Source organism: Dendropsophus ebraccatus, chromosome 2, assembly GCF_027789765.1.
Source record: "Dendropsophus ebraccatus isolate aDenEbr1 chromosome 2, aDenEbr1.pat, whole genome shotgun sequence".
Lineage (NCBI taxonomy): Eukaryota > Metazoa > Chordata > Amphibia > Anura > Hylidae > Dendropsophus > Dendropsophus ebraccatus.
The window spans coordinates 180,092,234-180,116,151 of record NC_091455.1 but is presented as its reverse complement, the minus strand read 5'-3'; the positions used below and the strand labels follow the sequence as shown (position 1 = coordinate 180,116,151).

The window sequence follows — 23,918 nt, the reverse complement described above, 5'->3', positions numbered from 1 at the left end:
AGTGGAAGACGAAACCCTTAATATTGGAATATTACTGTATATTTGGGGTGAGACATGTTAAAGGGTCTATTTGTGGCTAGAAAAACATGGCCGCTTTATTCAGAAACTGTACCCCTCTTTTCCTCAGTTTGCGTTTTTCAGCTCAGTTCCATTAAAGTGAATGGAGCTAAATTGTAAGGCTATGTTAACACTGCGTATGATTCCGGCTGTAGTGTGAACCGCGAATATACGCACGTAGTTTGAAGGTTGATGCGTTCGCTTGAAAGTATACGATATACGCCCGCACAGTGCACACTACGTATGAGCTTACGGCCGGATCGTATACGGCGCCGTGAAAAATGAACAAGACCATTGTTTGAGGACGGAAATGTTGAAACTCGCGGCCGTGGATCTCAGTGCGGTCCCGTACGAAGTACTTATATCAGCAAAACTTAACTTAATTTTTCGATCCAAAAGGTTCTGTGTGGTTTACGGGGCTGGGCGAAGATTTCCAAGTAAATGACCTGTTTCAGATCGCTTCGAAACAAGCTAGGGAAGCATAACTGTACTACGGGCGTATGTTCGCGTCCGGCCGCATGTCTATTTTTCCCACACATGTACGGCGGCATACGAAATGCGTCTGGACTCATACGCAGTGTGAACATAGCCTAATACCGCACACAACCTGATTATAGGGGTGGAGCCGTTTTTGTAAGAAAGTAACTGTGCTTTTTCTAATCCTGGATAACCCCTTTAAGGTGGTCTTGAGAGTTAGAGATCTCTTTTACCCAAACAGGGAGAGAATTATTAACCAGGGCAGGTGGGCTGGGGAAAAGCCATCAAGGATAGGTTCTCTTTACTTTTTTGTTATGTAATTTTCATCTAAAATGGATAGACCGTGCCTGTCAACAGAAAGAAGCCATGTTTTAGGACATGTGTTTCATTGGCAAATGCACTCATTTTCTTCTTTGCTGGTTCTTCTGATTAAAAGAAAAGAAAATGTGGGAAGGCCGTCTCTCTTTATAGGTGAAACAATGCTAGTAAATACAACTTATCCTCGAATCCAACTGTGCGTCTGAGTCACGATAATGGTAGGGTAGATATACAATCGTTTTTCTTTTTACAAATACATTTTCACTTGGTTATCTATAGAACCTCAGTGTAAGGCCCACTATGACTCGAAAGTCAGGATTGATTAGGTAATTTATGGTGTTTTGAGGGAAATTGGGCTAAGAAAACATTTGGTCACGGACAGTGTTCAAGTGTGGCGTTGACCGATTTTTCCCGCGATACCAGCTGTGCTTTCATTGTGAATGCTATCAAAAGCTCGGCATCGTCCCGCTGTGACACCTTACAATACAATATGACTGTAGAAGGTACGAGAAATAATAATAAAAAATACAATCCCGGAGGAGTCTGGGAACTGTATTACATTTGATTTTGTTGGGTAATATAACATGTTTATGAACTCATTTAGTCCATTAGGGAGAGGAATGCTGGTGAACGATGCCCTGAAGGTAATTCAGTGATAGCCACAACATAGACCGTGAGAGTCACATGGGACCACTAATCCCCTCAAGTTACAAATGACAAAGCCACAGCAAATGCTATTGAAGCGGGGCTGATGGCACCCCTGCAGTTTACATAAACATACCTATTGAAGCCATAGGTCAGACCTGGTCTTTCCAATTACATGCTGTAGCCGTCCTCGCGCTGATCCCCATCTCTTTGATTCTTAACGTTATCTATTCCCAAAAGTCTTTTCTCTCCCTCTATAAAAAAAAAAGAGATTGCTGGAAAATAACGTGTGTAAATGACAAATAGCAGCCAGAAGTGTTTGCATTGTCGTAGAGTAACACATGAAAGGCAACTCCATATGTATGAGCCGGCTCAGTGATTCTATACTATCTCCTAGGGGAATCCCAGCCAGATGCCATTTCTGTAGCGACTAATAGATTACCACGTGCCCACTTCTGTCTGGCACATGCAATGTGCTGCATGAGACGCTAGGAACTGAAGAAGCTGACTGTAGGATTTTTTTTTTATATATATATATATATATATATAGAGGTTTTTTTTTTTATTATTATTTTTTTTTTTTATTATCCTATATATCTAGGCAACATTTTTGGGACCATGCTAGGAAAATGTAGTTGGTTCGTAAAACCAGAAAAGTGTCTGCTTTGCACTGTGACCCAGTAGTCTCCAACCTGTCTCTCTCCATCTGTTGCGAATCTACAACCTCCAGCATGTCCAGACAGCTATTGGCTGCCAGGTATGGTGGGAGTTTTACCTTAACAGCTGGAGAGACGCAAGTTGATTTCTTGTTACACTTATGGTGCTTTTACAGATTTTGGAAGCCAAAGCCAGGAATGGATTTGAGAAGAAAAGAAATCTCAGTATTTCCTTTATGACCTGTTTATAGTCTGTTCCTGGTTTTGGCTTCAAAAATCTGTCAGATAAATCTCTCTGTGTAAACGCACCATAAGGGCCCTATTACACAGGACGAGTAATTGAAGGCAACGATTGAAAAATCATTTGTGTGTCATTGATTGTTCATTTAGATCTGAACCTAAAATCATCGTTAATCGTTCGCTAATCGTTGGCTGTAATTCCACATTCGTTCACTCAAGTTCCCCATTTGTTCACTAATCGTTCAGTGTAATAGCACATTGTTCATTGTTTTGCTGGGATCAGATGGAGCAAACAATCATAGTAACGATCGCAATAACGATCGTAACTAACGACTAGTTCTGTGTAATATGGTGAACGATTTCAGGTTACCGATAAACAATCTTGTTTGCAATCTTTTATCGTTAGTCACTAATCATTAATCGATTCATGTAATAGGACCCTAAGGCACCCTATTTGAAGAAGGGCCCATAACCCATTTACAAAAATTGCAGCTGTCCAAAGTCACGTTTAGCCAGCACTTCACTGATTCTTCTTGTTTTCTGTCTTTGATTGTAACCCTCCCCACTCCTCGGCAATGTTTCCTTAGTCTTGGTGCACATTATGCCGATGAGGGTCTAGACCGCCAACTGCCCTCCTCACTGCTGCATTCTTAATTGATAGTGCTCAGGTTCACGCCCACTTGAAACCTGAAAGACCCACCCCCTTGACACTCAAAGGAGAAACATTCTGTTTGTTTAGGGGTGGTCACCACTGCTCAGTTGTTAATAGTGGTGGTGATCATCCAGTTGACAGTCTAGGCCCTCAGTAGTGTATTGGCCAAATAAAAGAGTTGAATAATAGGGAAGGGGACTACGATAATATATATGTAAATGTATATACTCAATGACTTGCCTCTAGTAGCCAGAGCAGGGAGCCACTGCTAAGAGGGGATTATTAGTTGCCATGTTGTATTACGTGACCAGTCTCTAAATTAATGTGTGGTCACATGATGAATCAGCTGATCAACTGGTCAAGGGGATTTTGACACACATAGCAGGTGGCATAACTAACAGAGACAGTTACTGGAATTAAAGGCTTCATTGGATTTCTTTTCAGCGCTACTTCTGTCACCTTAAAGCAGGGATGGGGAACCTTCGGCCCTCCAGCTGTTGCAAAACTGCAATTCCCATCATGCCCACTCAAAGCTTTGGCTGTCCAGGCATTGATGGGAATTGTAGTTTTGACAAAACTGGAGGGCCGAAGGTTCCCCACCCCTGTCTTAGTGTCCCTGTCAATAAGTTTTGATCTGAGTGTTTAGACCTCTATGATCTCTACATATGGCAAAGAGAAGTGCATCGGTGATCGCTTCTCTCCCTAGCTCTTTGCCATCTCCCTGTCACTGCATGAGACAAGCTCCATACACTTACAATGAAGTTCATCTTTTGCAGCACAACAGAGATCACAGGAAGCCGGGGAGGGAAGTGCTCAGCTGCAGGGGCGTACCTAGAAATGGCTGGGCCCCATAGAAAAATTTTGATTGGGCCCCCCCTCCAACTGACTACAAACCCTTCAAGTGTAGTCATAACCTTTAACATTTAACTGCAACAGCTTGTCAGGAGGGCTTGCAGTTAATCGGACGTTTGCAGCACCATGAAGGCCAGCACGGCCACTAGGTTCTGCAAATGATGACAGCTCAGATGGCCCAGTGTATTGTAGGAGTTTGTCACTGGGCCCCTGATGCGAGGGGCCCCGTAGCAGTCGCTATGGCTGCTATTCTGGTAGTTACCCCCATGCTCAACTGGGTGTCTTCCCCGCCTAAAGCTAAAGATCTGTGGGGTTTCTAATCACTCAGTCTCTTGCTATTTGACATTTTCTGTAATTACAGGGACACGTCAAAGCTGATGGTTTTATTGTAGTTTGCAATAAAAATAATTGATGCAAAACCATGACAGAGCCTCAATGACACTGCAATGTGTGAATACTGCTCTCTCAGAGGTGTACATGTTGCCTTCCTAAGGGAAAGGGGTGAAATACTATAGACACCTTTGTATTAATAATCATGCTGGTTCTCTTAGACGCAAAACAATGCTATCTTTCCGCGTGTCTCAGGGACGTGTCAGAAGGTAGTAATAGATGCAGGTACACTCCAAATTGAGACATGTCTGCTGTCATGCTTATACTTGTCACTAAAGCAGCCAGACCCTTGTGGATTATCATTCATCAATACCAACTTAAGGCTGGGTTCACACGCTGTAACTGTGCGGCTGTATTTTTTATGCGGCTGTAAATGTGCGGATGAAACTCCGGCCGTGGGAAAAAATAGACATGCGGCTCAAAACATACGGTCATTTACTTTGAAATCTGGTTCAACTAAAAATAACAAATAAAATGTTAAGAAAGTGATGCAAACACCTCTGGATGCATCTGGGAAAGCAGGGAAACAGTTTACATGAATCGCTATTACCGGGGTTTGCGATCCTCTGCAGTAATGCCGATGTCTCTCATGGTTAATATATTGAATTAATAAAACACATTTTCTGTCTAATAAAGTCCCTTTTATTGTTCAATAATTAAATGTAAACGATTCCATCATTTTGCAATTAAATATACTGTTAAAATAAATATATATATAAATAAATGTATATTTATATATATATTTATTTTTTGACAGTATATTGAATTGCACAATGATGGATTCGTTAGAATTAAATTATTGAACAAAGAAACTGTATTTATTTAAACGAAAATGTGTTTTCTTAATTAAATATTAATTAGTACAGGAAGCTCTATAAGCCGGTAATTCATATTCCCGGCAATAGAGCATTCTGTACTAATCATCACTTTACTTTACTCAAAACATCAAATGTTTCTTCTAATTATGTTGTGACAATAACATTATTAGAAGAAACATTTAGAATTATATGTGCGCTCAGCTGATTGGCTGTTCGGCTGAGCGCACATATAATTTTTTTTTTAATTATTTATTTATTTATTAAAAAAAAAAACGCATAGGGTCCCCCCTATTTTTATAACCAGCCGGGTTAAAAACCAAACGACAGCAGCCTGGTAACACCAGGGTGGGAAGAGCCATTGTTTTAGGCCCTCCCCAGCCTAAATCTTACCAGCCTGCTGCCGCCCGGTCCAGGAGCGCCAATTTTGACGCTCCGGGACCACTGGCACCCGGCTCTTCCCAGTACCCCTGGTGGCATTGGGTACTGGGGTAATAATAGGGGGGTTAGTGTTAGCCATTTTATACCGGCTAACACTAGGCCCCAACTTAGTAATGGATTCCGTCTATTAGACGGCTTCCACTACGAAGTCTAAAAAGTAAAGAAATAAAGACAAGACACAAGTTTAAAAAATTTTTTATTCAAAGAAAAACACCCCCACACCCCTCATTGACCATTTTATTTAAAAAATTCAAAGAACAACCGCTGGTCATCGACGTAGTCCATGGAATCCGACGTAATCCCCAGGATACCGATATCTGAAAAACAAAAAGGGAGAAACACACAAAAAAAACACAAACAGGAGCACAACACCCATCATTGTGAGCGGTGTTGTGCTCCTTACAGTATGCAGCATCTTTACAGATCGCTGCTTACAGTCTGGCCCCCAAGGGGTTAAGGGAGGATGTATTGCATCCCCCTTAACCCCCGGGGGGCCAGACTGATGTCAGACTGCACCCATCCCAGCAAGGAAGGGGTTAACTGACCCCCCCTTCCTTGCTGGGATGGGTGCAGTGCCGGGGAGGGGGTGGGGAGAGCTCTATACTCACCCCGATGTGTCCTCTTCGCTGGTCCGCATCACAATGAAGTCACTGTACTGCGGACCGGCTCATTATATGTGCGCTGAGCCGATCAGCCAATCAGCTGAGCGCACATATAATTCTAAATGTTTCTTCTAATAATGTTATTGTCATAACATAATTAGAAGAAACATTTGATGTTTTCATTAAAGTAAAGTGATGATTAGTACAGAAAGCTCTATTGCCGGCATATGAATTCACGGCTTATAGAGCTTCTACTAATTAATATTTAATGAATAAAACACATTTTCTTGGAAATAAATTCAGTTTCGTTGGTCAATAATTTAATTCTAACGAATCCATCATTGTGCAATTCAATATACTGTCAAAAAATAAATATATAGATAAATATACATTTATTTATATATCTATTTTTTTAACAGTATATTTAATTGCAAAATGATGGATTCGTTAGAAATAAATTATTGATCAACGAAAGTGTCTTGATTACAAATAAAATGTCTTTGATTAATTTAATATATTAACTATTAGAGGCATCGGCATTCGGCATCATTGCCGGCTATTTTTGAAGTACTCCGTACTCCGTATTTGTAATCCTGAACTACCATAATCTATATTCTATAGACTTTATTTATAGTATCTTGCTATTTATTCTTTAGTAATGATTTTTTTCATACATGCTTTATATACAGCGACCAGCCATAACATTAAATTTTTTGACAGATGAGTCAATAAAATAATTATTTTGTTACAATGACACCTGTCAGGGATTGGATATACAGTTTAGGGTACAAACACACATTGCTTATACGCTGCGTATTTACTGCTGCGATACGCAGCAGATTAGATCTAAATAACTGAACACAGCATCAAATCTGCTGCTTATCTGCTGTGTGTGTTTGTACCCTTAGGCTGCGTTCACACTACGTATATTTCAGTCAGTATATTTCAGTCAATATTGCAACCAAAACCAGGAGTGGATTAAAAACACAGAAAGGATCTGTTCACACAATGTTGAAATTGAGTGGATGGCCGCCATATAACAGTAAATAACAGCCGTTGTTTTAAAATAACAGCAAATATTTGCCATTAAATGGCGGCCATCCACTCAATTTCAACATTGTGTGAACATAGCCTTTCTGTGTTTTTAATCCACTCCTGGTTTTGGTTGCAATATGAGGACCACAATACTGACTGAAATATACATATACTGACTGAAATATTCGTAGTGTGAATGCAGCCTGAGGCAGGAAATGAGCAGTGTCAGAAGTTGATGTGTTGGAAGTAAGAAAAATGGACTAGAGTAAGGATCTGCGTGACTGTGAGATGGGTCAGACTGTGATGGCTGTGTCTGTGCACCAGGCAGAGGTTATCCTGTCTAGTCCAATCTCGCAGATCAGCTGCTGTAGCACACATAGCTGGTAAAGTTACTGCTAGTTATGATAGTGAGTTTTCAGAATTCACACACGGCATTACAGCTGGCTGCTGCCACTGACCGGTCATAGTGTCCATGCTGACCCCTGTATACCCCTAAAGGCACCTACAAAGGACAATGGTGTAAGATGGCCTGATGAATGGATGGCTGAATTTGTATACATCACTTACCTGCAGAAGAAATTACACCAGGATGCACTATGGGAAGAAACAGTGTGATGTTCTGGGTAATGTTCTACTGGGATGTGGATATTACTTTGATACATATCACCTACTCAAACATTGCTGTAGTCCATGTACACCACCTCATGTCCGCAGTACTCTTGAAAGGCTGTGGCCTCCTTCAGAGAGATATGCTTCAGGCATCTGTAGGATGTGCTGGAAAAACAAGTCTGTTCCGCAGTGGCCCATCATAAAGCTTACCGGGCTTAAAGGATCTGCTGCTATCCTCTTGGTGCCAGATGCCCCAGGACACTTGCAGAAGTCTTGTGGAGTACATGCTTTAGAGATGTTTTAGTGGACAAGGTGGTGGTGGTTATGCAATAGTAAGCTATGACTGATCAGTGTATTTCTATTGTTTCCTCCCTGTATGATCCTTATACTATCTGTACTGGCAAAAGTTATCCAAACTTTGTCTGTTTACCGTGCTAGACAAACAGTGCTCCTTATATCCTCCTGTGATTTTTAGTTTCAGTAGAAATAAACAAGTCACATTGAATATTATCAGATCAGAGCATATTCTGAGAATACACATAGTTGTGTCTGATCCCCCTCTGGTGACCCTCCTTCTGACCCCGAGTCTGTCAGTTCATCTCCTGCCGCCGCCGCAGGCACCAGCAGTTGCATTGCAGGCTTTTCCGGGAACAGACTTATTGTACTGTTAAAATCCTGTGATCTGCTCTATGAACATTTGTCAGTGTGTCCAGCCAAGCTAATAGTGGAACAAAAATCTCTGTAGCATGAATGTTGCCTCTTTTGGGTTTATATAATCACCATTTTTACAGGACGTGATATTGCGGTATAGTTTAGTACATTTTCTCCTAAACATGATGCAATAAATACATTGAGCCTGCTGCAAATGAGATGTCTGCATGTGATAGCCTGCTCTCATCCAGCACCATTCATTGTCTCACAGTATCTCCAGCAGCAAAATTGTCCCAGTCGTGCCCTCTCCTTACTGAGGCCACTGTATTGCTGTGCCAGCCAGTTATTTAAAAGCAAATGCAGGTTTTCTTTTTGTCTCAAGTCTTGCTGGTGCCCTAATAATGTCGCCTGTCACAGTCAATGCAGTAACCAGAGTGACAGAAGAGGAGATGGAGGGAGCAGCCTGGGGGTCAGATTCTCACCTCACATTGCGGGTCTCCCCAGCGTGTAGGTGACTTAGTCACTGATAATTATATGCGGAACTGTAGGGCATGGTCGGAGATTTGCATAGCAGCAAAAAAAAAAAAAAAAAAAAATCTTCCTTTTTATAATCCTTTAGTTAAATAAATGTATGACTCCAATTTAATGCCAGGCCTTTACATTTAGGAGATGAAAGTGTCTACATGCCATATTGGTAATAGTTTCAGATTTACACTATATAGTATATAGGACAAAGGAAAGTGTCATTTACAGATGTGAGGAGAGTGAAAGAAGTTTGAGGTCATCAATAATTTATGCAGCTGACGTTTTATGTTCCTTCCATGTCTATGATATGATGTAGGTCTCATACTGTATGTATGCCGGCTGTAGTAGATGAATAGAGATGATCTCACTCTTTTATTCTCCTTTTCCGTTTTGGATAGTGAATGAGGCTTGAGCTTGACATTGAGCAGGTCAGTGGGCAGCAGGGTCACCTATTGTTTAGCACATTCATGACATCAGATGCAGAATTCAATGACAGCCATTGACGTGCAGCCAAATATTGTAAGAACTACAAAAATACACCACCTGGCTGCATTAGACATTACTCCTTTGTTCTTACTTAAATGTTATATTGATTTTAGGAGATAAATAGAAAAATGAATTGATATAAATTTTACATTTTGCCATTGACTATGAGACTGACCAATGGTGAGGCTTCAGCAGTGTCTTCTGGTCTAGAAGGTGAGGTCCCAGTGGACAGAGGTCTGAGAAGTGCTGCTTGGGTTACAGAAGCACCGCAATTGGAGGTGGGTCATTTTTAATGGAGTTATATAGGATTAAAAAAAATATATAGCTGCTTTGTTTCAGGAGCAGCACCACTTCTGTCCTCAGTTTGTGTGCGGTATTGTAGCTCAGTTCCATTGGGGTAACAGGAGGCAAATTGTAATAATGCACACAACCTGAGGACAGGGGTGGCACCTTTTTTGTAAGAAAGCAGCTATGCATTTTTTTTTTTTTGTCTAAATCCTGGATAATCCCTTTAAAGAGAATTCACTGTGTCATTAAAATCACTGACAGGTCAAGTGAATAACATGGATTCCCATTACAATGAGTCATCTCTCCGGGGTAAACATTCAATGCTTGAATTTGATGTTTTGGAAGCAAGAAAAATGGACAAGCGTAAGTATGTCAGCAGCTTGGATAAAGGCCAGACTGTGATGGCTAGATAAACTTCAAAATTGCTGGTCTACAGTATACAGTGGATGGTGCCTAAGTCATAGGTGTCCACAGCTCATTTGATATGAGACATTTTACAATTTGCAGAACTTAAAGGAGCTGTCCAGGCTTAGAAAAATGTGACCACTTTCTTGCAGAAACAGCACATCTCCTGTCCTCGGTTTAGGTATGGGTTTTGCAGGTCTGTGAAATTTAAGTGAATGGAGCTCAATTGCAATACCACATACAACATGAGGACAGGGGTTGTGCTGTTTTGCAAGGAAATATCTGTGTTTTATCTAATCCTGGAGAATCCCTTTAGATGATTTGCTGCTGCTCCTGGTCCCAAATACCAAAGGACACCTTCAGACTCTAGTTGAGTCCATGCTTTAATGTCTAGAGCTGTTTGCAATACGAGGGGGACCAACAGCAATGATGACTGGTGGTTTTAATGTTATGGCGGATCAGTGTATAACAGATCTTTAGCTTAATTAATACATTTATCTCACTGGTATAACCATTATGTAGATGTTGTTTTTGTTCAGAGTAGAGTGTACGAAAATAGGATATAACTGCATTGTAGACAATGGGTTAGGCTTACAGACACTGGTTTGTTGTTCAGGAGATGAGATGTAATTGTTGATGTTACAAAAGCAATTGCAGAACAGGAAGGGAGGAATCGTAATGACACCTTTTTTGCAAGTTAGCATGATGTCCTGGCTGAAATGTTATTTATAGAATTACTTAAGTGCGCTATAAAATGGAGGGTTGTGGTAGTAGAGACAGCAAGGTAGGCATGTGAGGCGTGATGTCCTGCTTTGCCCATCTGTCTTCCTGTGTAGTCAGGTCACATGAAGCTTGTTAGAACTGGTTAGAGACATGCTCAGTGTTACAAAGAGTTATATACCTTATATCTCAGGGGTATTCAACAACTTTTAGTGAAGGTCCACTTACCGGGGTATATTGTCAGGTGAAGGTCCGAGCTGAACATCAAGTAGTATATAGCGCCCCGTGTGCTCCTCCAGTAGTATATAGACCCCTGTGCACTCCCCCAGTAGTATATATCCCCCTTGTGTGCTCCACCAGTAGTATATACCCCCCCCCCCCCCCGTGCACCCCCCAATGGCTCCCTCTCTGTCAGTGCTGCTGCTGCACGGTAACTATGAGCGCTCATTACGAGCACTCATAGTTACTGTGCAGAGCGAAGCAGGGCAGCTCAGTATACAGGTATACTGAGCTGCAGCAGGGGTCCGGGCAGCTGGCCTCCACGGTCCGCCAGTTGAGGACCCCTGTTATATCTGATCAAAAGGGATTGTAAGGTTCGTCCTTTAAAAATCCCAGCCATTATCATTCTGAAGTTTGTATTCCCCAGTTGTCAAACATGCTACTTTTTATCATCATACAAAAAAAAAAGGAGAATGCAATACATAAATAGGGGTATAAGGATATCTGCACACTATGGAATCCTGACGGAATACTTATCGCAAATTCCACAGCTTGCACCCACTCATGGACTTTAGCGGCCACACGGCTCTGCTTGACAAATGAACGACAGCGACAGCGTCAAAACCATAGAATGAAGTCTATGGGAGCAGTGAAGAAGCTTGCACCGGCCAGAGTCCACGAACAGGTGCGAGCTGCGGAATCCGCGGCGGGTGTTCCGTTGGGATTCCATAGTGTGCACATACCCTAAATGCTATAATAAGAACACTCTTATTATACACATCACTAGTTACACCAGACGTAAAGTAATGTGTACAGGGCTTATATTTTAAAGGGAACCATTCACCCCGTGGCCCCCGTCAGAAACTGACATACAGTGACATAAAGGTCAATATACTTACCACATCGCTCCCGGTCCCGTCCCGAAGCCCGTTGTTGACACGGAGAAATCGACGATTCTTGTTCTCGCGCCCATTATGGTAATGAGCGCCGCCGGGTCCGAAGTCCAGCCTTCTCCCCGCCTCCGACACTTGATTGACGCCAGGTCCTCTTCCTCCTCGTCTTCTTTCTTCTCGCCGGATCCCGCGCAGGCGCCGTGACAGTCGTTTTCGGCGCATGCGCAGTTCACAATTGAAGCCGCTCCGCAGCTTCACTGTTTACTGCGCGTGCGCCGATTGGCTCGAACACGTTTCCTGTTTACCGCGCAGGCGCAGAAGAGGTGACGAGACCATCGCAGCTGCGCCTGCGCGGGAGTTCGGCAGAAGACTGAAGACTGAAGACGTCAATCAAGTTCCAGGAGGCGTGGATGGGCGGCGACGAGAAGAGGACCTCATGAATAAGTTGGACTCGTCCGTCGTTTCCTATGGACGTTGGACTCATCTCAGCTCATTACCATAATGGGCGGGAGAAGAAGAATCGGCGATTTCTCCGTGTCAACAACGGGATCCGGGACGGGACCGGGAGCGATGTGGTAAGTATATTGACCTTTATGTCACTGTATGTCAGTTTCTGACGGGGGCCACGGGGTGAATGGTTCCCTTTAAGTATGAATGTTCTGTAAGAAAAGTTGTCAGTATAATGGTAATTCTTAAAGAGGTACTCCAAGAGGTACTGAAAAGAATCCAATCAACTAGTGTTAGAAAGTTAAACAGATTTGTATATTACTTCTGTTAAAAAAAAATCTCAAGTCTTTCAGCCCCTATCAGCTGCCGCATGTCCTGCAAGTGATGTTTTCTTTCCAGTCTGACACGGTGCTCTTTGCTGCCACCTCTGTTCATGACAGGAACTGTCCAGAGCAGTAGCAAATCCCCCATAGAAAACCTCTCCTGCTCTGGAAAGTTGCAGACATGGACAGAGGTGGCAGCAGAGAGCACCATGTCAGACATAAAAATGTGTAAAAATAATACACCACTTACTGCAGGACATACAGCAGCTGATAAGTACTAGAAGTCTTGAGATTTTTAATAGAAGTAAATTACAAATCTGTATAACTCTTTGATACTAGTTGACTTTAATGCATTTTGTTTTCACCCAGTGTACTACTTTAATAAGCTCTGTTCATATTATGTTATAAGGGTGGTTTCTATTGATATATATATATATATATATATATATATATATATATATATATATATATATAATATATATATATATATATATATATATATATATATATATATATCTCCATATAGAAAAGTAGCTATCTGAACAGAGCCTATTCCCTATACCAGCAGAAGAAAATAGAATAGAAACAACATAAATAGAGGGTAATAGTACTGTAAGTAACAAGCGTATAAAAGTCACCAACTGCTTACAGGGTAGCATCTGAGGTAGAATAACTTAAAACGCCTTAGTGAAGTAGCATCTTATTATAGGCATTGTTATTGTCTCCATGATGCTCCCCGGCCGGTACAGTACTAATCTTAGGTGATTCACTGACATGTCACATATCGGGATGGGGACATCCTTTACAGGTGTGGTGGACATAACACATAAAGGTGGAGATGCTGTCACTCCTCGCTTTGTCATGTGCTCCGCCGATCGTCCCTCTTAGTTTAATTACTTACGGATATAAATGATGAATGGTTGAGGCAGAATTAATATTTATAAAGAACTCTTCTTCTATCTACTATAGTGGTTATATAAAGCAGGCTTGTTATCCTTCTCTGCCTCTTCTGGTTATATGGTAGTCATCAGTATATGAGTGGCCCGAGCCTCAGGCACACAGCAAAACCATGTGCATGGAGTCTGTAAAGCAGGGATAGAGAACCTCCAGCTGTTGCAAGACTACAATTGCCATCATGCCTGGGCAGCCAAAGCTTTGCAGTCTGTACCCTTACTGTGTATGTACAGATGTCTTCTGACAACAGAGAGAGGTCAGCCAGCCTTTTTTGCTGAGTTATTAGATCTACATTTAGGTACAAACCCACACACCGTATACACAGCAGATACGCAACAAATACGCAGCAAATACGCAGCAGATTTGTTGGTGCAGATTTGATGCTGTGTTCAGTTATTTAGATCTAATCTGCTGCGTATTTGCTACGTATTTGCTGCGTGTTTGCTGCGTATCGCAGCAGTAAATATGCTGCTTATACGGTGTGTGGGTTTATACCCTAAGGCTGATCACATGGTTATATATACTACTATAGGATGTCCAGATGGTTTGCTCCTAACCTTTAAAGCTTCTTCCCTTTTCTGTGTTCTGTTAATATTCTCCCTTCTCATCCACCTTTGCCACCTCATTGTTTATGAATTGTGGACCATCTGTGTTACCCATGTAGCCTTCCACACTTGGGCCAATGCTGTGCAGCCATGCATTTAGCTGGTGAGGAGGTCATGATCCGGACATAATGCCTTTCAGCTCTGGCTCTCCAGATCAGTCTTGTTACATCTGCAGCCTATTGTTGCAATATGTTGCAGAACACAACACTTAGTATATACTGCACACATCTTCCTGCTAACTTCCTGATATGTCAGGAATTGGCATTGGTTAGGTGTATTGTACCAGCTGTCATACAGTAGATTGCACTGGTTGTTACATTTGAAACAATCTGTTAGTGCCTGTGCAGGTTGTTCTTTGTATTAGATCACATGGTCTTGGCTTGTGATCGGCTAATATTCTCAGTCTTTCATACTACAACTTTTCCCTCTAAGTGATGTCCACTTGTGAGACGCAACACAAGTCTCAAGAATACTTCAAGGACTATAAAGAAGACATGTCCGCTCTCCTCACATGTTTGTTTTAGTAAGTACCTGCATTCCCCATAAAGTCATAATGTTGGAGCACCATGTCTTATAACCTTATAAGTATTTGTGCTGTTCCTCTGTTGTTCTTTATTGTAAATTAACAATTCAACAATTAACTGACAATTGGGTGTAAATTTTCCTTTTGTCAAAGGGATTTGTCCCCATAGAGCATACATTTGGCCATACACCTTCACCATTGGCTATCTTTCATGGGAAAGGTAAGCCGCAGCCAGACCATTCTGGCTTATCCTTCTAAGAACAGGAGGGTTGGGCGGAAAATATCTAGTACGTCTGACCATTCTTAGATGCTGTTGGTGGAGAGTCAGGAGGCCTTCGTATAATTTATTCTGTTGGCCAAACTTGCTGCCATTGGTGGGTTCAGCTGACTAGTATATGGTGTATGGGTGCCTTAAAGTGACTCTATACCCACAATCTGACCCCCCCCCCCCCCCCCCAAACCACTTGTACCTTCGGATGGCTGATTTTAATCCAAGATCTGTCCTGCGGTTCGTTCGGCAGGTGATGCAGTTATTGTCCTAAAAAGTACTTTTAAACTTGAAGCCCCGTGTCCAACGGGAGTATCTGTGCCCTAACTTTGCACCACCTCTCCGTCCCTCCTCCCCACCCTCTTCATCATTAGGAATGCTCCAGGCAGATTGCCTCCTATTCCCCACCTGTGGCAGCCCGGCACATGGGCTGGATCTTTAATCACCTGTGCAATGTTTAGCATGAAGAAAATGTTTCAGTGGCATTCCTAATGATGAAGAGGATGGGGAGGAGGGACAGAGGGGCGATGCAAAGTTAGGGCACACATACTCCCGTTTGGCACAGGGCTGCAAGTTTAAAAGTATTTTTTTAGGACAATATCTGCATCACCTGCCAAACGGATTCCAGGAAAAGTCTTGGATTAAATGCAGCTATCTGATGGTACAAGTGGTTTGGGCGGGACAGATTGTGGGTACAGAGTCACTTTAACAGTAAGACTGTCTAAAAAGAGCTAAGGAAACACCCAATTTACTTGTACATTTCCAGGAGAATAACAAAGTTATAAAACAACTCTGGGTTCTAAGACCAGCTTCTCCAAAACTATTACTTTTTGGGCAATGCCACAATTTACTTAAAGTGAACCAATTACATCAAAAATATAGTTCTATCCTATCCATAGATATCATATGGGGAAGCAGGAGCTGAGCAGATTGGAATACAGTAAACCTCTTTTTAATTTGGGGCTAAGTAGTCAATTGGGAGGTCCAACTCGGTGACCACCAATTATCTATATATCAGTGTGCATATAAAGAGCTGGTCCATCACTGAGTAGGCCTGCCCACATATCTACTTGCCTATGAATGAGCAGAGATTTACATAAATAAATGAAAAGTTGCACTGGAACTTTTCTCATAAAACAGTATAGTCTGCTCCACTCAACCAGCTTTGTAAGATGGTGCCTGCAGATTTGACTGCATGATCCCTTTAAAAATATCTCTATACAAACTATATTGCAGACGCAACTGTATAGCTATTACTAGTCTTACTTATGTTTTATTTATTTTATATGTTGCTTATTTCTTATTATCTAATTATATAGTTGATGTATTTAATATTGTGATTTTTTTTTTTGGTCTTTTCGCAGTCAATTATACTTTTATGGTGCGTTCACACCTACAGGATCTGCAGCTGATTTTCTGCAGCAGATTTCATTTAAATAACTGAACACAGCATCAAATCTGCTGCAGATCCTGTAGGTGTGAACGCACCCTTAGTTGGTTATTTAACATTGATAGAGACTTCAGCTTCCCTGAAGTTGTGAAAATCCTTTCAGACAATAGACATCAACCACAACTGTGGAGTCTTATTAATTTGGCGCGGACAATTTACTGTCATTCATTGCCGGTAACTGCTGCTTCCCCAGATTGACCCTTAAAGCTCTTGGCTTATTCCTCCTCCTGTCACAGTTCACATTTATGAGCTTCATATAGCTTTAGATTTTAATAAGAAGTCAATGTGTGTTTTCTGTGTCGTCTTTTCGATGTTTCATTGTCCAGGATGTTCCACTGAGCATTCCCCCATTTAAATAATTATAATCCTGGGTCTGCATATTAGATACCTCATGTAGCTGGATCCTCCCCAGAGATCGCCTCCGAGATGATAAAAAACATTAATTGGCTTCATGAATGTTAGCGCCATGACCTTGCTGGAGAATCGTGAATCTGCTCTGACAGCAAAGTGTTTTTATTTCCTTTACATCCACATTGTCTGCAAACACTTCATTATATTTCGGACAAACACTAACCGTGTATATAAATGGCGCTTGTCTCGCTATTAACAGCTTGTCCGGACGTATTCTTTTTTTACTATATCGGCTGCTTGTTTCACAAGAATTTAGGCTTTATAAGGAAAGATTCTCAGAAGAAACATAAATGATGCAAGAAAGATGATGTGCAGACGGTATATTTTCATGGGAAGAGTGATGTCTCGCCGCCTGGTGTTTTACATTTACTCACATTTGGTAATAGGAATGCTTTTGTTTATTGCAATATATACACTGGTGTGAGACAAAGCAATGAACCATATGGGAATCACTAAGTGTGAGACAATGCCAAAAAGCATGGGAACCATTTAGACGTATAAGCATTTACATATACATAGAAAGGCTTCCCGTAAAACTTACAAGCGGTCATAAAAATTGGATACTGTGTCCAGGGACTTTTTAAGGATTTTATGCTGTAGAAATCCATGACTTCATTATCTGTCTGTGTGGTTGTTTTTGACTTGGGTTGTCTTGAGAGTGTAAGAAAACTACGAAAACCGCTTTCACATATGTCCCACAATCTAAAACCATCCATGATGGGATAGCTATCCCCTAGGATTGCATAGGCATTGATAGGGCACTGCACTAGACCAGGCAACTAGATGGACTGAAAAATGGAACAGCATTTTTATTTATAATTCAGCACATCCTCATGGAAGGAAATTATGCTGGATCGACAGAAAATGCACCCTTGATACAAATTAACTAGGTGCTGTAAATTTTAACATGTTTAGGACATATTAAAAGTGCTTTTTTGTTTTTAAGTTTGATCATTTAGGTTTTTGGTGTGCCTCGTACATACAGACACATACATACATATACACACACACCAATGGAGCCAGGAGAAGTGTCACACTAGAAGCTTGCTGCCTTTTCAGCCTTGCTGCAAGAGATGGTCTTCATTGTAGACAAGTAGAGCCTGTCTTCTGCAGTTAGGGTATAAACACATGGAGTAATTCTCGAGGAAAACTCCCTGCGCACTCCCGCTTCCCTCTTCGACTCCATAGACTCCATTCTATGGTCAGGCGGATTCCGCTGTTCGCCCAAAGAATTGACAGCGGACGAGCATATAATGAAGCTAATGAGCGGCGGATTCCATGTGGAGTTTTCCGTGAGAATTACTCCGTGTGCATATACCTGCAGACAGATATTGCGCCAAGCCAAGGAGAGAAGCACTTACCCAAGCACTCCTCTCTGCTATATCTGAAGCTTGTGGGGGATCTGAATGCCAGGACTCAGATCAAAACTTTTGACTCTTTAAAATAGATTGGACTGGCCACTGCTGACATGCTAAAGCCTTTGTTCCCTTGGTACACGTAGGATAGCTGTTGTCTGAACACTTGTAGATGGCTGCCTGGTCCTGCCAAAAATTATGTGTTTGGCCAACACATATTAAATGCATTCAGGGGAAGGGGGGGGTCAACATCCCAACATCCATTGACGGCAATTTTCTTACATATTTATGGGGAAGTTGTGAGAGCCCCATTGTTTCATTGTACTGTATAAATTTATGCCTAAATGCCACCATATCTGTTAAAACAGTACATCTTAGGTCTAGGTCTGTATTACACTAAAATGCTGATGATATAGGTTGCAAGTGAATATTGCCCCTTGTTTTGCATGGCTGTTGATGTATTTGGACACATGGCTGTCTATTAAGACTATTTCTCTAACCGATATTTAGCCCACAGGCCATTGCATCAAGGGCTAATGACATTAGAGAGGCATAAAACAATGCATAAAACAATGCTCCTTGTGTCTCAGCTATGTATTTATTCTGGAGCGAGTGTGTAAGCTGCATTCTGATGATATATCCTCTCTGATGTCCTTGTCTATGACTGAAAAGCACAGAACCCTCTACTGTAGCACCATGTTAGCCATTGTTTTCCTTGCCACTTTATACTTCGTTTACTTTACGAGCGCTGAAGCCTTTGATCTTGAATAATTAAAAGGGAAGCGGCTTTACCATTGGTTTTCACAGCTCCGTACCCTCCCTGAGCACTTAAATAAAACCGCTCATAATGATCAGGCTCAAGGATTTCATTGCCCGTGGAAACCCACTGGGCTGCGTATGCAGAAAGCAGCGATTATTCAGCTTCTTCTGTGCAAACAGCTGAGATTCAGAGAATGTTGGTGCAGTGACCCATAGAATTTTTCATCCATCCTCATCTCTGCACAAAGCCATTGCTACATCCATTAACAATACAGAGAGAGCCCATGGCTTTTAAAGCTGCATAATTATTTTTTCTTAGAGGGACATTAAACATGAGGTCTAGCTTGTGTAGATCATCTTTGAGGTTAAATACAATCTAGTGTTCTCTGCAAGCAGCCATTACAGGCTGAAGAGGACGGCTCTTGTATGTCAGAAAGTGTAGAAAAAATGTTAGCCCCCATGCTGACTACTTTTTATTCTGGAGCGTCTGAGAAAGATAAAGTATGTGTAAAAAGGAGAAAGTAAAAAAAAAAGCATCATCAAAGGTGACTTCAGGCAAATGTCTACAATAAAAAACATTATTAAGAGAAAGTAATTGAATGTGAGTGCCGACACCTTGTATCTTTCCAATGACTGACGTCTATACCAGCCGGTGAAATGTGAGTCATGGTATAATTGGCGGTGTGTACTGTGCAGCGTTCTGTAACAGGCTACAGGTTTATGCTCTTTATGAACTTTATGTATAGGATTCTGCCCTGTTACATAATAAAAACATAAGTAGATGTTTCGTTGAAATGCTTCTTTTAAAAGACCTATGTCTTATGTTGAATTATATAGTAGTGGCTAACAGGTTATACTCCTTTTACCATCTACCAAGGCTCTTCCACATGACTTGCACAAGAGTACAGAGATCTCATCTACACGGAATTATAGCGCATGTACTTTAAAAAGGGTTTGTTCTTTTTTTTTACAAACTCATCTGCCTACAGTATGATAGCTGTAAATGTTGAAGGCAATGGGCACCTTGGAAAAGCAGTTATTTTTTTTTTTTTACTCATTAGGTCCTTAATAAAAATGTTGTTTGCTTTTATTTCTCTTAAACTTGTATCTGCTTTCCCTCTTTCCAGCCTGTTCTCCCACTACTACCTGGGCTGCTGTGTAACCACGTCCCTGCTGTTATCTTTAACTCTGAGAAATAATAAAGCTATGACTGACTTACCTTACTCTGAGTAGCAGCTAAATGGCAGGAAATTTTTAATAGGAGAAGAGCAGTAAAATGATAGAATGAGGGATTTTCATAAAATAAAATCCCAGGAAATAATGAAATGACCAATTCCATTCCATTATTTCCCTGAAGAAAGTCAGGGATTTGATCAAATCCCTGACCCCTTTCAGGGAAATGATGGAATTCTATCATTTCCCCCCTGCAACATATAAGTTCCTTACTGGCTGTCAGGAGGTCCGGTGCAGAAGGTCCTGGACGGGGAGTAGAGAGGCGGCGGAGGCAGATGGGTGGACAGGGAGCAGAGCAGCGGTATTTTCCCCCTTGCAACATACAAGTTCCTTAGACTGGGTTCACACTGCGTTTTTGCAATCCGTTTAACGTATACGTTTTATAGAAAAAACTGATGCAATTGTGTGTCATCCGTTTGGATCCGTTAATACTACTTTTCTGTAGTACTTTATTTAAAAAAAAAACGCATCTGTTTTAATCCTTTTTTTTAAATAACTGAAGTCAATGGAAAACGGATCCACACAGACGACACACAATCCCATCTGTGTTTTGCATCTGTTTTGTGCATCCGTTTTTTTTTCTATAAAACGTATACATTAAACTGATTGCAAAAACGCAGTGTGAACCTAGCCTTGCTGCCTGTTGGGAGGTCCCGTGCAGAAGGTCCTGGACGTGGAGCAGAGAGGAGGAGGCAGATGGGCGGACAGGGAGCAGATCGGCGGCTAACACGTACAGCAGTGAGCAGCACCAGAAGGCAGAAGGTCCTCCCTAGATCTCCCAACAATGTTATGTGTGTGTGTGTGTTACAGATCAGTAAATGTATTCTATGGTTATATATACACCAGCCAGCCCACTGCTTTTAGAGCAGAGTGGTGCTCGGTAACCCAGACAAAGAGCTGTCAGCATGAGGAGGGAATAAGCGGCATATCAGGAGGCAAGTTTGCTAAATGAATGTATTTGCAAAAATATTTAACTTGATGATCCCTACAAGTTTATATTTAGTATATAATAGTTTAAATGGGAATATCCCTAACAAATACAATTTACAAAATTGCTTAATTTTGCACATATTTAAAATTTTTGAACAAATCAATATCAAATCAAATTTAAAAAAAAAAAACTGTTTTAGGCTATGTTCACACTACGTAAAACTACGGCCGTTGTTGTCGATGGCAACAACGGCCGTAGTTTTTGTGCAGCGGAACACAGCCTATTAAGCTATGGGATCCCGGCCGGAGCATACACGCATCGTATACGCTCCGGCCGGGATCCCATAAGGGGCCTCAAAAAACTGACATGTCCGTTTTCTGCGGCCGGAATTCAGTGAATTCCGGCCGCAGAAAGCCCTGTCAGTTCAGCTCGCTTCACTGTGGGCTATGGTAAGCTCTGATGCGGGCGCGCGCTGATGCGCCCGCATCAGAGCTCTGCGGCCGGAAAGATCCGGCCAGAGACCGGTCCGGTCACGGAACGGCTGGTCTCATACGTTGTGTGAACATAGCCTTAGGGTGCGTTCACACATACAGAATCCGCAGCAGATCTGATGGCCCAGGTTTGATTTGCCTTATTTTTGCTACTTCAATATCAAATCTGCTGAAGATGGTGTGCTGGTGTGAACGCACCCTAAAGCTGGGTTCACACTATGTATATTTGAGGCTGTATTTGTGAGGCTGTATAGCAACCAAAACCAGGAGTGGATTGAAAACACAGAAAGGCTCTGTTCACATAATGTTGTAATTGAGTGGATGGCCATCATTTAATGGCAAATATTTGCTGTTATTTTAAAACAACGGCTGTGGTATTGAAATAATGGCCGTTATTTACTGTTATATGGCGGCCATCCACTCAATTTCAACATTGTGTGAACAGATCCTTTCTGTGTTTTCAATCCACTCCTGGTTTTGATTGCTATGAGGACCTGACATGAGGACCAAATACTGCCTGAAATATACATAGTGTGAACCCAGCCTAAAGGTGTCCATAACCTTTAAAGTTTGGTTTTGTTTGCACTGTAGTGCCGCAGAGTATTATTTATGAAGTCGTGACATATTGTAAGGATATGGGTCGTCTGGCCTGGGTCCCCCACTGTGTGGTGTGCAGCCACTTCATTCTCTGGATTCTTCATATATAACCTTTATTCATCCATCACATGAGATGGCACTAACCTGCAGAATAGTCTGTGTTTATAACAGTACATTCCTACCATCTTTATTACATTGCAAAACTAGACAGCATCCAAACTTCACTCATGGATGTACAGCAACATATTTTGTATGAACCAGTAGCACAGAGGGGGGACCCATGGTAAAGGGTCTGCTGTATATAACTTTCAGCATGGAGTAGGAATGAATTTAATTTAAAAAAAAGTCAGTCCTTGATAGTTAAGAGATCTATAATACATAAACATAATAGCACAGATCAATGCACAGCACAAATGTAGAGTGAGCTATAAAGGATGACTCTAATGTGATATATGTTGCTATATGAATCTGTATAAAGCTGCATAGAAGATGAGGCTTGCTCGTAATAAGCTGATGCTTTGTTCTTATGAGACATTGATCTTCTTTTCTTAATAATATCACTCTTTTTCTTGCATCAAACCAGGAGGAAGAAGCAACTACTGTTCAAGTGAGAGAACAGGACCAAGATGTTCTGGTGCTTAAGAAAGTGTCGTCAGAAAGGCCAGCCTCCACAGCAGGGAGTGGCGAGAGTGATTGGAGGTAAGAGTTTTCCTCTAGGCATACAGATACACATATTCAGACAAGCACGGGCTGACTGCAGAGCTCAGCTGCCAGATGGATTTAGCTGGGAAAGACGGAGCTGGTTTGGGAATATACTGCACGTTATAGGGGATGCCCTTTGTCATTCACACACAATGGGAAGTTCTAAGCTGAGGGTGTTTGATGCCCATATGGATGTGAAGCCATCAGCAGCTTTTACAGTCCGGGAGCTTCCTCTGCCCACGTTTGATGTGCCTTATTTTAAATACATTGATGAAGAAGATGATGAGGATGAATGGAGCAGTCGCTCTCAATCGTCTACCGAGGATGACTCTCTGGACTCTCTGCTTTCTGATAGGTACATGGTGGTATCTGGGACACCGGAGAAGATTTTGGAGCACCTCCTGAACGACTTGCACCTTGATGACGTACAAGACAAAGAGACAGGTACGATAAAAAAACAACGGATGTGGGCGCCTTTTCCTTGTGTGAACAGATGCCAAGTACCAGAAAGCTTTGCATGCCATATTGTGGTTAACTAGAATAAAATGTTTCCTTGAACCGCGCCGTGTTATTTTACAAACCCCGATCAATAAAGAAGAACTTTAGATGTCAACATAACCTCATATAACACTGTAATAAATGGAGAGACTTAGAGCAGTCCATAGGAGTGGGTTGTAGTCGTGATGCAATTGCTTCTTAAGTTGGTGTTTTCTTAGGAGCTGATCCGCCACAGTAAAGGAGTCAGCTGCCTCAGAACATCTTGAACCACCAAAACATTTCTATTCTGCAGGTAGGGGTTGTGGTGTCTCTATATAGAGTTTTATTCTAGACTTTAGTCAGTTAACCCTTCTCTCTCCATACTTAAGGATTCTACCCTGCATGCTGGTGTCTGT

General features: G+C 41.7%; 1 protein-coding gene across 2 annotated transcripts in view; it reads left to right on the top strand.

Annotated features, from left to right (window-relative positions):
* Positions 1-23,918, top strand: part of RAPGEF5 (Rap guanine nucleotide exchange factor 5) — a 226,007-nt gene that overhangs the window by 152,635 nt on the left and 49,454 nt on the right. For both annotated transcript variants that reach the window (XM_069958818.1, XM_069958819.1), the window contains 2 exons: positions 22,907-23,022; positions 23,381-23,469. In XM_069958818.1, coding sequence (XP_069814919.1) covers positions 22,907-23,022; positions 23,381-23,469 — 205 coding nt within the window. The remainder of the gene's footprint in view (positions 1-22,906; positions 23,023-23,380; positions 23,470-23,918) is intronic.